Raw genomic sequence first — 12,736 nt, forward strand, 5'->3', positions numbered from 1 at the left:
CATAACTGATAAGACTGTACTCCAGCTCTGCATATACTAGGAAAAGGAACCATTGCTCAACTCTTACTCATTGTAATATATTAAATGTGTTTTTTCCTTACTAGTCTACTATAGACAAGGGCCACCTGATGCTGAAAACATCCTCAGTGCCTCTGTATCCATGGAGAGGGGCTTAATGCCTTTATTAAAACCAATGCAAGTTTTTGTTGGGTTAGGAGAGCGCCTTTTTGAATAGCTCTTGCTTTTAAAGTGTGGTTGTAAAAGAGAAAATTGCTAACGTAGCATTGTATCTTCCTTCACTGCAAATCAGTAGATCTAAAGCTGTAAGTGTGGGAAAGTCTCTCTTCACCTTAGCTGGCTATTTTCTGTATCAACTCATCCATCAATCGTGTGTGCAGTGTACCTCTGCACTGTCCTATGACATTGTGACTCTCCTAGCAGAAAACCTGTTCACATGGTTCCCATTGTTCAGGTAAGTGGTGCAACAAACAAGTTCAGGTAAGTGGAGTAACAAATAACTGCAAGAGAGTAAATGTCAAACTTGTGAGGCAGCTTGTAGCTCAGCAAAGGTGAGCAACATCAGGTGCATGAAAAATCTGACAAAGCCATGACTGCCAGTGTAAGTGGTGAGCAGCGACAACTGATGATTGCTTAATCCCAGCTCACTATCATAATTAAAGTCTGTCTTCAGAGGACCCAAAAGGAGGGTAGCATTGGCCCTGAGAGCGGGTGAGTTCTGATCATTTATATTTGGGCCTAAAGCAGCTTTCTTGCTCCATAGGCTGTGCAGGAGGTTCCCACAATTCTCTCAGACAAAGTTTGGGTTCTTGTGACCATCAGATACCTCAGCCCATGGCTGTCCAATATTAGCCCTGGTCTACACTGACCTGGCGATTCGGCGGCAGTTGATGGGAGTTACGCAAGCTACACAGAGTAGTTTTCCTGATCGAGTGGTTCTACACTGACCGCTCAGTGGATCCAGAAAGATCGATCTGACGGCGGCGACTTTTCTGCCATCAGTATAGACATGGCTTCTGACTCTTTAGCCTAAAGCCTGTGACAACTCTGGGTTTGGCCATGGAAATTAAGGCTCATCTTTTTCAGTAACTGTCATGCTTTGATTGCTGGGATCTACTTTGCTGAAGTTCTGGGTCCTCCTAGCTACATCATCATCGGTGCCCAGTGCCACAAGCCATTAGAAAACATGGGACTAAAAGCTTTTAAAGTAAGCATTACATGATCAAATGTCCTGGAAACAGGTGATCTGGAGCTTGCCTTCCCCTATCTATGTACTAATACTCTACTTGAAGTACTGTGTGGAAGAAACAACTGAGAATGACAACATCCTCTGTTTACCAGCATAAGCAATATCCTACAGAAGCTGATTCTGGTGGCAAAATCCTTAGTTTCAGCTGGGGGCATTGGTGGGAAGGAAGAAAAGCATGTGCTAATAATCACGTCTGCCCTTTGTTTCTCTAGTCAGTGTATCCTTTTCTAGATGCACAGTTTTTAACGGGGAGGAGGGAAGAGAAGGGGTTTTAAAAGCCAAATGAGGGAAATGAATGTAGCCTTGCTCTATTCGCCACTTGTGACTAAAACTGTTTCCTTATCCGTTGAACTTGTTGTGTATAAGTGGGGGGGTGGGAGGACAGAATTACAGAACCACTTTCTACCTCTTCCTCCTTGTTAAATGAAGATCGTTGATGCAGGAGACAAGTGGTTGAAAATAAGTTTGAGTGTTTTAGATCTCTTCAGCCAATAGCGCACTTGTGTTTCTTAGCTCTATTTTCAATTGCTTTATTGTGGAAAAAGTGAAGCTTAAATTCTCATCAGCCTGGAGGAGTTGCGGAAGATGCTGAGTTGTGGGTCTAACTCAGCCGTCACAGCTGCTGTTTACCACTGGAAGAGCAGTTGCAGTTTGCTTGGCATTTCCATTCTCCACACCAAAGAACTGAGCGACAGGAAGTGGACCAGAAGCCCTGCTACGGACAAACCAATCAGAATCCACAGAATTTTGGCACTGAAGTACATGGGCCCCAATCTGTGAAAGGAGAAAACACAATTAACGAGTGTATATTCAGCCCTGGGCTATTGCTCCTGCAGGGGTCATACATTCGTTAAAGGAGAACCGTGACCGCTGGCAGCATAGGTTTTTTGTTTTAAACCAAACAAGCAGGCTCTGTAACAGGGCTTTGCAAACATCCACCTTCTACCCTCGAAAATCCAAGGGTTTTTAAAGCTATTTATTGTCAGTTCTGGGCAGCCACAGACTCGAATAAGACCACCACTTTCACAGGGGTGGTTGTGGTGCTGATGACACTGCATGCTAAAACAGCCAGCTTCACAAGTGCTGGTGGGTGACCAGCTGGAATGCACAAACTCGGCAAGCAATTGAGACGCTGGGCCGAGCAATAATTTAACAGGAAATGTCTTTGTGGTGGCTTTAGCATGCTTAAAGCCAGTAGAGAATCAATTTACTTTGTTATAACCTTGCTTTTCAAACTAGTAACCTTCAACAGCAGCCTGTTCAAAGCTATAAATCCAATTGGCTACAGGCATTGTTCAGCAGCCTGCAGTCAGCCTGTGGTGCAGGTTGAGTGTGAGCATTGCAGAGGAAAGACGGAATATGCTGCATTTAGTGGCAGTGTAATGCCCCTGATTACGCTCCAGAAGACTTCTGCAGTTCGTGTGAGACCCACTTGATGAACTGGAAATTCATTAAGGAGCAGCATTATTGCCTTGGGGGGTAGGGAGGGGGAGAAATTAACAGCAAAGGGGGGTATCTAGGCACCTAGCTCCCATTGATTTTTAATGTGTACGAGGCTGGCTATTTATCGGACACTTTCACCACCATGATTTCATGCCTGGTTCCTTATTCACCTTCCCTGAGCAGACAGTGCATATCCCTGGAAGTACTGGTACCGAGCATACAAGTAGAGTAGCCCGCAGACTGCAGCCACACCTAGACAGCAAGACAGGAATCAAAATAATTACCACAGGGCAGAGAGCCAAATGCTTCACTTCCTAAGTCTGAAGCCACGGCTACAAAGCCAGACGCATGAATTGGAACAGAACAATTCAGCAAAATCAAAGTTACAGTGAGATACCTGACCAGTGCTGACCAGGAGCGATAGTCATGGGTTTTTCCCCAGGCTAAAAGCCGTGTTTCCACACCCCTACCTTCTTCCCTCTTAAGGCGAAATAAATGAATAGTATTCTATTGCCCGAGACCTTTAGGAACTATTGCAAGTCAGAGCCCAGTGCGCGAGGCACTATATGGATACAGGCTAAGTTTAGCAGCCCATGGAGCAGGAAGAAGAATGGACTAGTTCACCTTGGTGAAAGGCTACCAGTACTAACTAGTCCCAATGCAATTACTTAACTGTCTCCTTGGGAAAGGCACATACCTCCACCTATTTTCAAGAGGTTGGCATATCACATTAGTGGTATTAAAATTCAGCTGCCAAAACCAACTGAGTTTCATTTGTCTGTCCTATTTCTCCCCTTATGCTCCCACGCCCCCAAGCTAAGGGAGCTCTTCCTGGAGCACCAGGGCCATGCTTGCTTCCAGCAATTAACTAGCAATGGCTTGCTGTAAGTGCCCCAATGTTATAACCCAATACACAGCCTCTGGATTGTGGTGGGATTTCTAATTATTTGTATGATTTTACCTTGTTGGAAGAAGAGTCCAGCCACCCATAGGACAGACACAAAGATTGGAAAGTATTCAGAGCAGTTCGCTCTAAGGAGAACCAGAGAAGAGAAAGTTAAAACTGCATCACTACGGAAAGCAGAAATCCCGTATCAGCCCCCTCCCAGGACAGTGGATTTAGCAATTCATTTTCAAAAAGTTTTTGGCGCAAGTGGGAAGGAACAATTTGTGGAATTATGAACATCGGCCCCCTTTCTGCATCCTCAAATATGCAGCAGTCTACGGACAAACACTATGCAATCTATTTGCAGTGCTTTCAACCTTCTGAACATTTTGCCAAAATTAGCACCTGCCAACAATCCTGGGAGAAAGTGGCATAATCTCCTCTTTAGAGATTTACAGACTAAGATAAACATCATGTAATTTGCCCCAAACCACAGACTTTCTGCATCAGAGCTGGAATTAAATATGTGTTTAAAGTTCTCCCCCCTTTAGGGTATTAATAGGTAATTATAATAGCAACTAAAGCTTAAACAAGTTTGAGGAAATGCCCCCAACTTTTAAGAATTGCTCTGGGCCCTACGAGTGTGCTGAGTCACACTTTGTTCAACCTTAAATGTCCACAGTATCCCAAAAGGAACATCCTGGCATTCCTAAAATTAGCAACAGGTAATAAAACCTCCAGTTCCTTTTTTTTGTTTTTTGTTTTTGAAATAGCACAAGGCACTAAATCTGCAAACACATTGGGAATCGTCCAAATGTGAAAACGTTTTACAATTCCATGAGTTTACAACTCATCTAAAATTTGGCCAAAACATTTTCCTCTGTCTCTAGGGCTATGCCCGATTTGCATCAGAAACAGGAATCTGAGCATTTTATAAAGCAAATGCATTTTAAAACCTTAGCGAGAGAGAGAGCGGCGGCTATTTTTCCACTATGAAGTAATAAATCGCTGTTTTTAAAAACATATCAAAGCAAATCAGCCATCAGACTCAACTTCCACAGAAATAACCTTCGCAGGCTAACAATTATCTCATCACCGCCCCCACAAACGATGCACTAGCAATTCTCAGCCTCATATTTTCTGCCATGCACAGACTTAAACAAAGAGGCTAGTGGGCTGGAACTGGCTGTTGCATTTCATCCTGGGTGGCATTTCCATGTGTCTTAAATGAACTCAAATGAGCATTTCTGCCAGCATTTACTGTTTGCTGGGTGACAAAATACCACCTTTTATTTGTACAAAATTTGCTGTTGTGTTGAAACAAGCATTCCAATCATCATCAACAATCTCAGCCCCTTTCTTTCAACTCCTTGTGGAAATAAGAGGGAGAACATGGTTAACATAAGCAAGTTCTTCCCCTCCAGTTGAATGGGAAAAAATGGAGTCCCACACTGTTAGAAGTGTGATGGACCAGAGCAAGAGCCTGTTTCAGTCCCTTTCCAAGGCCTTGTGACTTTCCTCAGGAATAGCACTGATTCAGCACGCAAGGTGGATTGGATGCACCTGCCCTGATCCCCTCAAAATGCAGACTGGGCAGAATTAACTTAATGAGCCGGCATTTAATAGCTCAGAATAAATGTTTCTGTTACTCCTCAAAGGAAACCTGCATGACCCCCTTCCAAAGTAAGCCTGGGAGCGTAAATTCATAACTTTGCTAGACAGCAGACTCTTTGGATATATCCAGCAGTAAGCCTGAGGGGTGAAGATCTGAGCTGGATCAGTCTTCCCAGGAGTTCAAGGAAGGCTGGAGGTAGCAATTGGCTCAAGCCTGTGGTTACATGTAAACACAACAAATAAGGGAAAAATCTCTTACTGAGCTCTGAAGACTCTCTCAAATTCTGGTGGGCCTGCTGTACCTGGGGGCGAGACTTTGTACTGCCGTCTGGCATAGATCACCTGCAGAGCAAAATAGGCTGGAAGAAGAGAACACAAAAGGTAACGTTTCCAGCTGTAAATGGTGCGTCACGCTCATTACACGGTACCAGGCAATATCTGGTTTGAAGGTAAGGGAGCTCTAAAAAAACAGCCAACACGCTTTGAGTTTTTCATTCCAAAGTCTATGAAAATGAGGTACTATTAAAGTGTGGAATATGTAAATACCTCCTGCATGTCACTGTATTCACGTTGGCCTATTGCGCAGACTGTATGGCGCAGACAACTTGGACGCGTGCTTTGCATAGCAATCTCGCACAGCTAGCAGCGGTAACAGAGACCCTAGTGTATACTGTTTTGTAATATGATAAAGTTAAACACAGACCCAGCTGCGCAGTGCCCAGAGCAATGCAGAGCTGCTGACCCCCCCTAGAGTTCAAAAAGCATGAGTCAGAAACCCAAAAATCATGTCAGTAGAAGAGAGCTCATGCTTTTGGGGCCAAATTTTGGTCATAGTTAGGGTCAGTCTTCTGTCTAACTCCCCTGACCTTGCTCAGCACATGGGGGGGTGATTACAGGCTGAAAATTCAACCTTACCTGCTCACAAATGATCATAATAATTAATACCTTGGCTCTTATATAGTGTTTTTAATCAGCAGATCTCAAAAGCACTTTACAAAGTGAAGGATCATCATATCCCCATTTTACAGATGGGGAAAACTGAGCCAGAGCCAGAATCACTTGCCCAGCAGGCCAGTGACCAAGCCAGGAATGTAACTCAGGTCTACTGAGTTCCAGTCCTGTGCTTGTCCACTAGCCCACTGCTTCGTGTTCCTGTTCCTCACCTCTCCCAAAGCAGTCCCATCTCCAAGCGATGGGGCTGCCCATGGCACCTACCCCATTAACTGCCTGTTGTGGTGAGGCTGCAAAGCTGAGCTTTGGGAGAGGAAGGACAGCGTGCGGAGGGAGGAAGCAGGCACATAACCAAGCAGTGCTGCTCCACCAGGGTGCAGAAGTGGCACAGCGGAACTGCAGGTAGCACGGGCCAGTCTTGAGCTGCCTGTGTTCTGGCTAGCCCACGTAGTGCCCCACCATAAGAACATGGTGAGAGTTGGTGCCCCTAGCCGTGGCTCTCTACCCCACAAGCCCTAAGAAAAAGGAGATGTTTAGGAAGAAAGCAAACAACAGGAATCAAAGGGAACTGGTATAAAAATTCAACCCAGGCACCTGTTTGTTAGAAACCCGTCACCTCCTCTCTTCAAACCCAATCAGTGAGATGTCCACCCAACAGGCGTCAGCTACTTCCTGCAAGTGTCAGGAACCAGGCACAAGGACTAAGAACACTGATGCTGCCAGCTTTAGATCCCAGTGTTATCAGCGGGCATCAGTGTAAGACCTATCCCTCTCGCTGGAAGGATGATTTCTGCAGCTTTTGCAACACACTGTAGACATTGGCCTCTCTTTAAACTGAATTTTGCCAAATTCAACTCTGTGCCTGCCAAGAATGGTTGATGATGGCTGCTTGTTTACACAACAGGTGCATTGAAACCTAATTTGGAAACTGGGTGATGGAATTCCCTGTTTTTATAGGACAATCTGAATAAGCATGGCCTCCTCTCTCTCTCTCTCTCTCCCCAATGTCCTATTCTGATGGAATCAGCATGTCAATAACTATATCCATTATCATAGCGGTAACTTGCAAACCGTTCAATCTTATGTAGCCATATTGGGTTTTTTAGCAACTGTAGGCTGAGGCCACTAGAGGGAGACATTTAGTTTAAAGCATTTATATGACTTTGGAAAGCTACAACGCACTTCACAGTACATAGAATGAGACAGCCCCGATCCAGAGACTTTACAATCTAACACAGACATGTGAAGAACAGGACAATGGTTCAGCTAAAGGAAAGCATTGAGGGCTTCAGAAATGGAAATCAGTTTTAAGGAGGAAAAAGACATTACAGTTGAGCAGGTCTCATGTCCCATTGGTAGAAGAAGCTGGTACAGACACCCTTGGAGGAAAGACAAATTATATTAGAGATTTAAATAATCTGCTATTGTAATGCAATCTAGATAAATATTACTTAATTATTATTTTAAAAGCACAGATTTCCTTACCCAATCTTTGATCTGTTCAGCACATTTCTTCATATTAAACAGAATTCAGATGTAAATGTAATATTGGGGGGAAATTATAAAAGAGCTAGAAACCAGTGAATAAAGCTGCATCATCACTTTGATTGTGATATGATAACCTTCACTGATTAACCATTCAGTTAGGGAGTAAAACCTGTAGCCAGAGTTCAGATAAGTCTGATATACTGTAAAACTCATTGCTACTTCCAGGATATGGGGGGTGAGATTCAGAAGTAAGATCTAATCAGGTATTAATTTCTGTCACCTCTTCTGAGGGTGATGATTAATTATACAAATTCTCGTTGCACGCAGGGGGTTTCCAACAGGAGCTTACTGGTCAATTGTTCCTAGGGGCAAGTAAGACTGTAACAGGTTTAAATGTGCTTTATAGACTAAGCCTAAAAAAAAAGGTGCAGTAATACATTTGTGCAATGCAACTACTACCGTGTATTGACTGTTTATAGAGCTGAATAAAGAATGACACCTGATGTTCCCAATGTTATGCCAAAACCCAGCACTGTGTACATTATTCTATGCAGTGACTTTAAACCAGCCTGCACTTTTTTAGTGAGGTGCTTTGGGACCAAATGAAATAAATGTGGGAACTGATCAGATGTGATATTCCGAAGATATCACAATTCAGCCAGATGTAAGTGCAGAAAACAAGTGTTACAAGTTTTCCAATCGGAAAAAAAACACTTAAAAAAATATTACACAACCCAAATTTAGCAACATGGGATTCCTCTCACGAAAAGGACATCCCTCCTACAATTTTAGAGCAGCAGCAAATTATTCTGTGTACTGACACTACCTTGGAGACCCTAACTGCAGAGAGATTACCAACACTTGAATCTTCAATTGCAAATTAAGATGAACTGAGTATGTTGAGGGAGGTGGAATTCCTCTACCCAACTACAGAGTCCACAACAGTTAGACTTACATAGCCTTTTTTCAGGTCCGCTCACTGCCACGGGAGGATTAACTTGTTTACACTACACTTTTGGATTCCTTGGTCAGTCTATTTTTAAGTGTCCTAGCGCAAGGGGGCTTCCACCATCTAATAAGTCAGGAAACATTTCTTTATGCCAGCCCAAGATTATGTTAAAATGGCATGAAGGCTGAATTCAAGGTAAAAGACAGTACAATTAGTCCCCAAATCAGGCCTTAAGTACCCAGGAAATTCAGAGTTAAGCTTACACCTAAAAGAAATTCAGACATGCTGAAGTATGGAAACACACAGGGCACCCAAAACCACCTTCACTCTCTTCCATGGTCACACTAACCTTATGACTAAAATGATAGTGTTAGGGGCCCAGATTAGATTAAAATGATTTTTTGCAGCCATGGTTCTTTAGGCAGGCCATTCATCTGGCTTTAAACTGGACGGTTCTGTTTCCTAAGGTTTGCCACCACCTGAGAGAGACGAAAGCCAGACATGGTTTCGGCGGGAGCTGCTGAGGGTGCCATTTTGAAGAGTGTGCTGCCCTGCCCGTGGGACCATGCCCATGAGGTCACTGAAGTGGGGCAGCATAGCTCTTCAAAAGGGCTTGCCTGTGACCTTGCACGCCAGCGGGGACAGTAGGCCCATGCTATGCCCAGACGGCCCAAACTGTCCGGTCTTGTGGGTATACGTGAGTGGCCCCATTACTCCCCATGAGAAAGTTAGGTGTTGTCATCATTTTTCACAACAGAGACACTCATGAACAGGTGCCCTCTTTCAAAACAGCCACCCTCGCCCTTTGTTTTCAATGGGACTGAGCCCACACAGTGCTCGCTGTGAAGGTGATGTCTTCCCCTGTCTCAAAATGGCTAATTGAAGGCATCTTGTGACCTCACTCCCACTGGGAACAATGGTAAATATGGAAGCCATTTTGAAAGTGGGCAATTCATTGTGCATGTCGCTGTAGTAGGCTGTTCTTCAGCCTCTATGCAAAGAAACGTTCACTTAATGAATATGAAACATGACCATTAATTAAAAAAAATGTAGCCTGTGGCCATGATTTCAGTTAGGTTGAACTGTAAGAAAAGTTCGAAGAGTCTGCGTTAATTAGGCTCGTTAGGGACAAGGTGCCAAACTTCTTAAAGGACCCCCTTTTTTAAAGTGACATGTTACTCCTAACCTAATTAACAGATTAACTTGTAAATGCTCAGAAAAAGAGACCCTGTAATTGCAGTGAGAGTGTGTAAAATACAGTGCCAAGACATTCTTGTTCAAACAAAAATCCTAAACCCCTACAAGCCATTCAACGCAACCGTCTCTACGCAGCCACAACCATCTCCTCCATGATATGCAACGCGAGGATCGTGTCTCTTAGCTCTAAATCCTTGGCCTGGAGTTATTATATTTTTCTGCCGCCTGGTTTACATTGTTCAAATGCACATTGTATGCTGTGTTACTGTAGCCAGCTTGGTCCATCAGCCAGACAAGGTGTGTGAGGTAATAGCTTTTATTGGACCAACATCTCCCGGTGAGAGCGAGAGACACACACCCTTTCGAGCTACGCAGAACTCTTTCAGGTCTGAGCCAGAGCCTCCCAGCGTATTAAATTGTGACACAGGGGGTACCTTTCCCGGCTCTGACGAAGACCTGGGTGTGGGTTGAAAGCCTGTCTCTCACTAACGGATGCTGGTCCAATGACAGCTATTCTTCCTGCACCCACCTTGTCGCTGTAACACTGGGTGACAGGTCTAAGCTGGCCGCCCTCCCCTTTAGTCAAACAACTCTTACCGCAAAAATTCCCTCCCTCCAACCCTCAATCGGGTTTATTGCGTTGCTCTGAATTCTTCCAGTTTATTAGTACCTAAAATGCAATGCAGGGCGCTAGGCATGGGCTCAGAGTCCGAGAGAGAGACACTACGGCTTTGCCTACTCTAACACTGGTGTCCTCAGGGGCGGTGTGACAACAAACCAACCAACCCCGTGCTCTTGACCAACGTAAAGTGCTGGCGTGGACAGCGCTGCCTCCCCCGGCTCCGTGCAGGTGGTTTCATTCGGCCCGTGAGCGAGCAGCGCCTGGCGCCTACACTGGCGCCCGCACGGTCTGTGGTGTAGCCACAGCCTCAGGTAACCCGCGCTGATGGAACAAGTTGTATTGGGGGGGTGCTGAGAACCACCGACCCACACTGTAAACCCTGAATGGCAACCACTTCACCCCCCCCCCCCCCCCCGTGCCTGCGGTCACATTGTTGCGGTGCATTTTATTTGTCATTGACTATGACTACAGCCACACAGCCCGTCCAGCCGGCAGCGCACATTACCTGCAGCATCCCCCCCCCCCAAAACAAACAAACAAACAAACACCAGGCCATGCTGCGTGTCCATTGAGAACACCCATGTTTAGCGCGTTGCGCTTCAGCAGAGTAGTGTCCAGCCCCCCCCCCAAAACGGCACCAGGTGCATCATTCACCGCCCAGGACAAACCCCGCCTTTCAGCCGGCACAGCTGGCAATGCGCAGCGCCAGGCGCCTGCCCGGGGGGTGGGGGCTTTACCTTGTTCCAAGACGCCCAACACGGTCACCGCGGCCAGCAGCGCGATCTGCTCCAGCTGCATCTCGGCTCCGCCAGGCAGCGCAGCGGGACAGACAGTGAGTGCGTGCGGGGCGGGCGGGCCGCTCCTACAGCCCCCCCCCAGCATGTGGCTTCCTCCCCACCGCGCTCGTTAACCCCTGGCGCGCTGCAGCCCGGCTCTCCCCGCGGGGGCAGCGGGCGCGCGGCGAGGTTCCCTGCGCCGCCCCGCGGCGGGAGGCGACCCGGCGCACGTGCAGCCCGCGGGGAACCTCCCGCCTCCAGCCTCCGCCGGTGGGACTGGCTCGTTCCCGCGGCGGGGCTGGCGGAGGCGCCCCGAGCCCTTCACCGGGTGCGCGAGCGACCCCCTCCCTCCCCCAGGGGCGGGGGCAGGAGAAAAACGCGGGAGCGGAGCCAGGGTCCTGGGGAAAGTGCAGACAGGCCCGCCCAGCCTTTTTGGGGGTGTCGTTGCAGAGCTCGAGAGCTGCCGACTGAAGGATGCCCCCCGCCCCGCCCCCCGAAATTCAGGGCCGCTTCCCTCCCTCTCCCAGCGCTATACCCTTAGAGCAGATGAAGGTGTATTTTCGAAAACGTCCCCCCTCCCTCGTACACGTTCTGTCTAATTTGCAATCCCCCAGGAAGAAACCTTTCCTTGTTGTGGAGCAGAGCAGTAAGGTAAGGGAGTGGATTATGGGACAAATCATTTTAGGCTGCAACCCGACTCCTCTGACCTAGAACTGTGCAGTGTAAGACTGGGATAAAGTGAGCCCCACTGCTGCGTTTGTGATGAAAGGGGGCCCAGCTCACGCAATTTTTTTACTTTCATAACTGAGGTGGCAAGCCACAGCTCTGACGTGCCAGGCCCGAGCACCCAGGGGCTCAGGCACTGCAAACTTTAAGCACTACCTGTAACTCCTGCAGAATGCTTCTTCCTGACCCACATCTGCCCCCGTTTGCTTTTACCAAAATGCTAACCAATTCTTGCTCAACAGAGGACGTTTTCCGTCACTTGTGTTGCCAGAGGAGTTTATGCTTGAAAGAGCCTTTTGAAAATAACTCGGCACCAAGTAGGAGCAGCTTTCCACTGGAATTAGTACACCCCAGCGAGCAAGAGAAACCAGCTGCCATCCCCACTGAGGTAAGACTGCATGCTCGATCATTGAAACTAGAACTTTTGTCATCACCCTGAATTCACTCTTATCACATTAAAAATTTCAGTCAATTCATGTGTCCACTACACCTAGGCCAGAATTTTGCACTGCTCATCCAAGACTGTGTCCTCCAACATTATAGGCTATTTTCCTCCACTTTTATTAAAAGGTTAGGTGTCTCACCATTTTCCTAAATTCAATAGCATTGAGATTTTACCCATTTGAGGTCTCTCATAGGCAGTGGCACTTCGGGCCTGCTCTGACTCCCATTGCCTTTAATATAACAAAATCAAGCTTTAGAATCTGCTGATAAAACACACTTACTTTCGTGACAGACAAAAACCATCAGTTTGCAAACCACAGATACAGACAAGCAGCCAAGGTACTAGGCAAGAAAGTAGAAAAAAATTTAGAGG

General features: G+C 46.4%; 1 protein-coding gene across 1 annotated transcript; it reads right to left on the bottom strand.

Moving 5' to 3' along the window:
* Positions 1–1,781: 1,781 nt before the first annotated feature.
* LOC137165777 (leukotriene C4 synthase-like) lies at positions 1,782–11,449 on the bottom strand. The gene is made up of 5 exons (XM_067567224.1): positions 11,155–11,449; positions 5,470–5,569; positions 3,672–3,742; positions 2,881–2,962; positions 1,782–2,041 (listed from the first exon to the last, which is right to left on the bottom strand). Exons 1-5 carry the CDS (start codon positions 11,297–11,299, stop codon positions 1,894–1,896), a joined length of 546 nt encoding a protein of 181 aa, XP_067423325.1. The 5' UTR covers positions 11,300–11,449; the 3' UTR covers positions 1,782–1,893.
* Positions 11,450–12,736: the final 1,287 nt, after the last annotated feature.

The sequence above is a fragment of the Emydura macquarii genome, unplaced genomic scaffold, assembly GCF_026122565.2.
Source record: "Emydura macquarii macquarii isolate MOO-44397 ecotype Brisbane River unplaced genomic scaffold, CSIRO-AGI_Emac_v2 contig_2768, whole genome shotgun sequence".
NCBI classification, from domain to species: domain Eukaryota; kingdom Metazoa; phylum Chordata; order Testudines; family Chelidae; genus Emydura; species Emydura macquarii.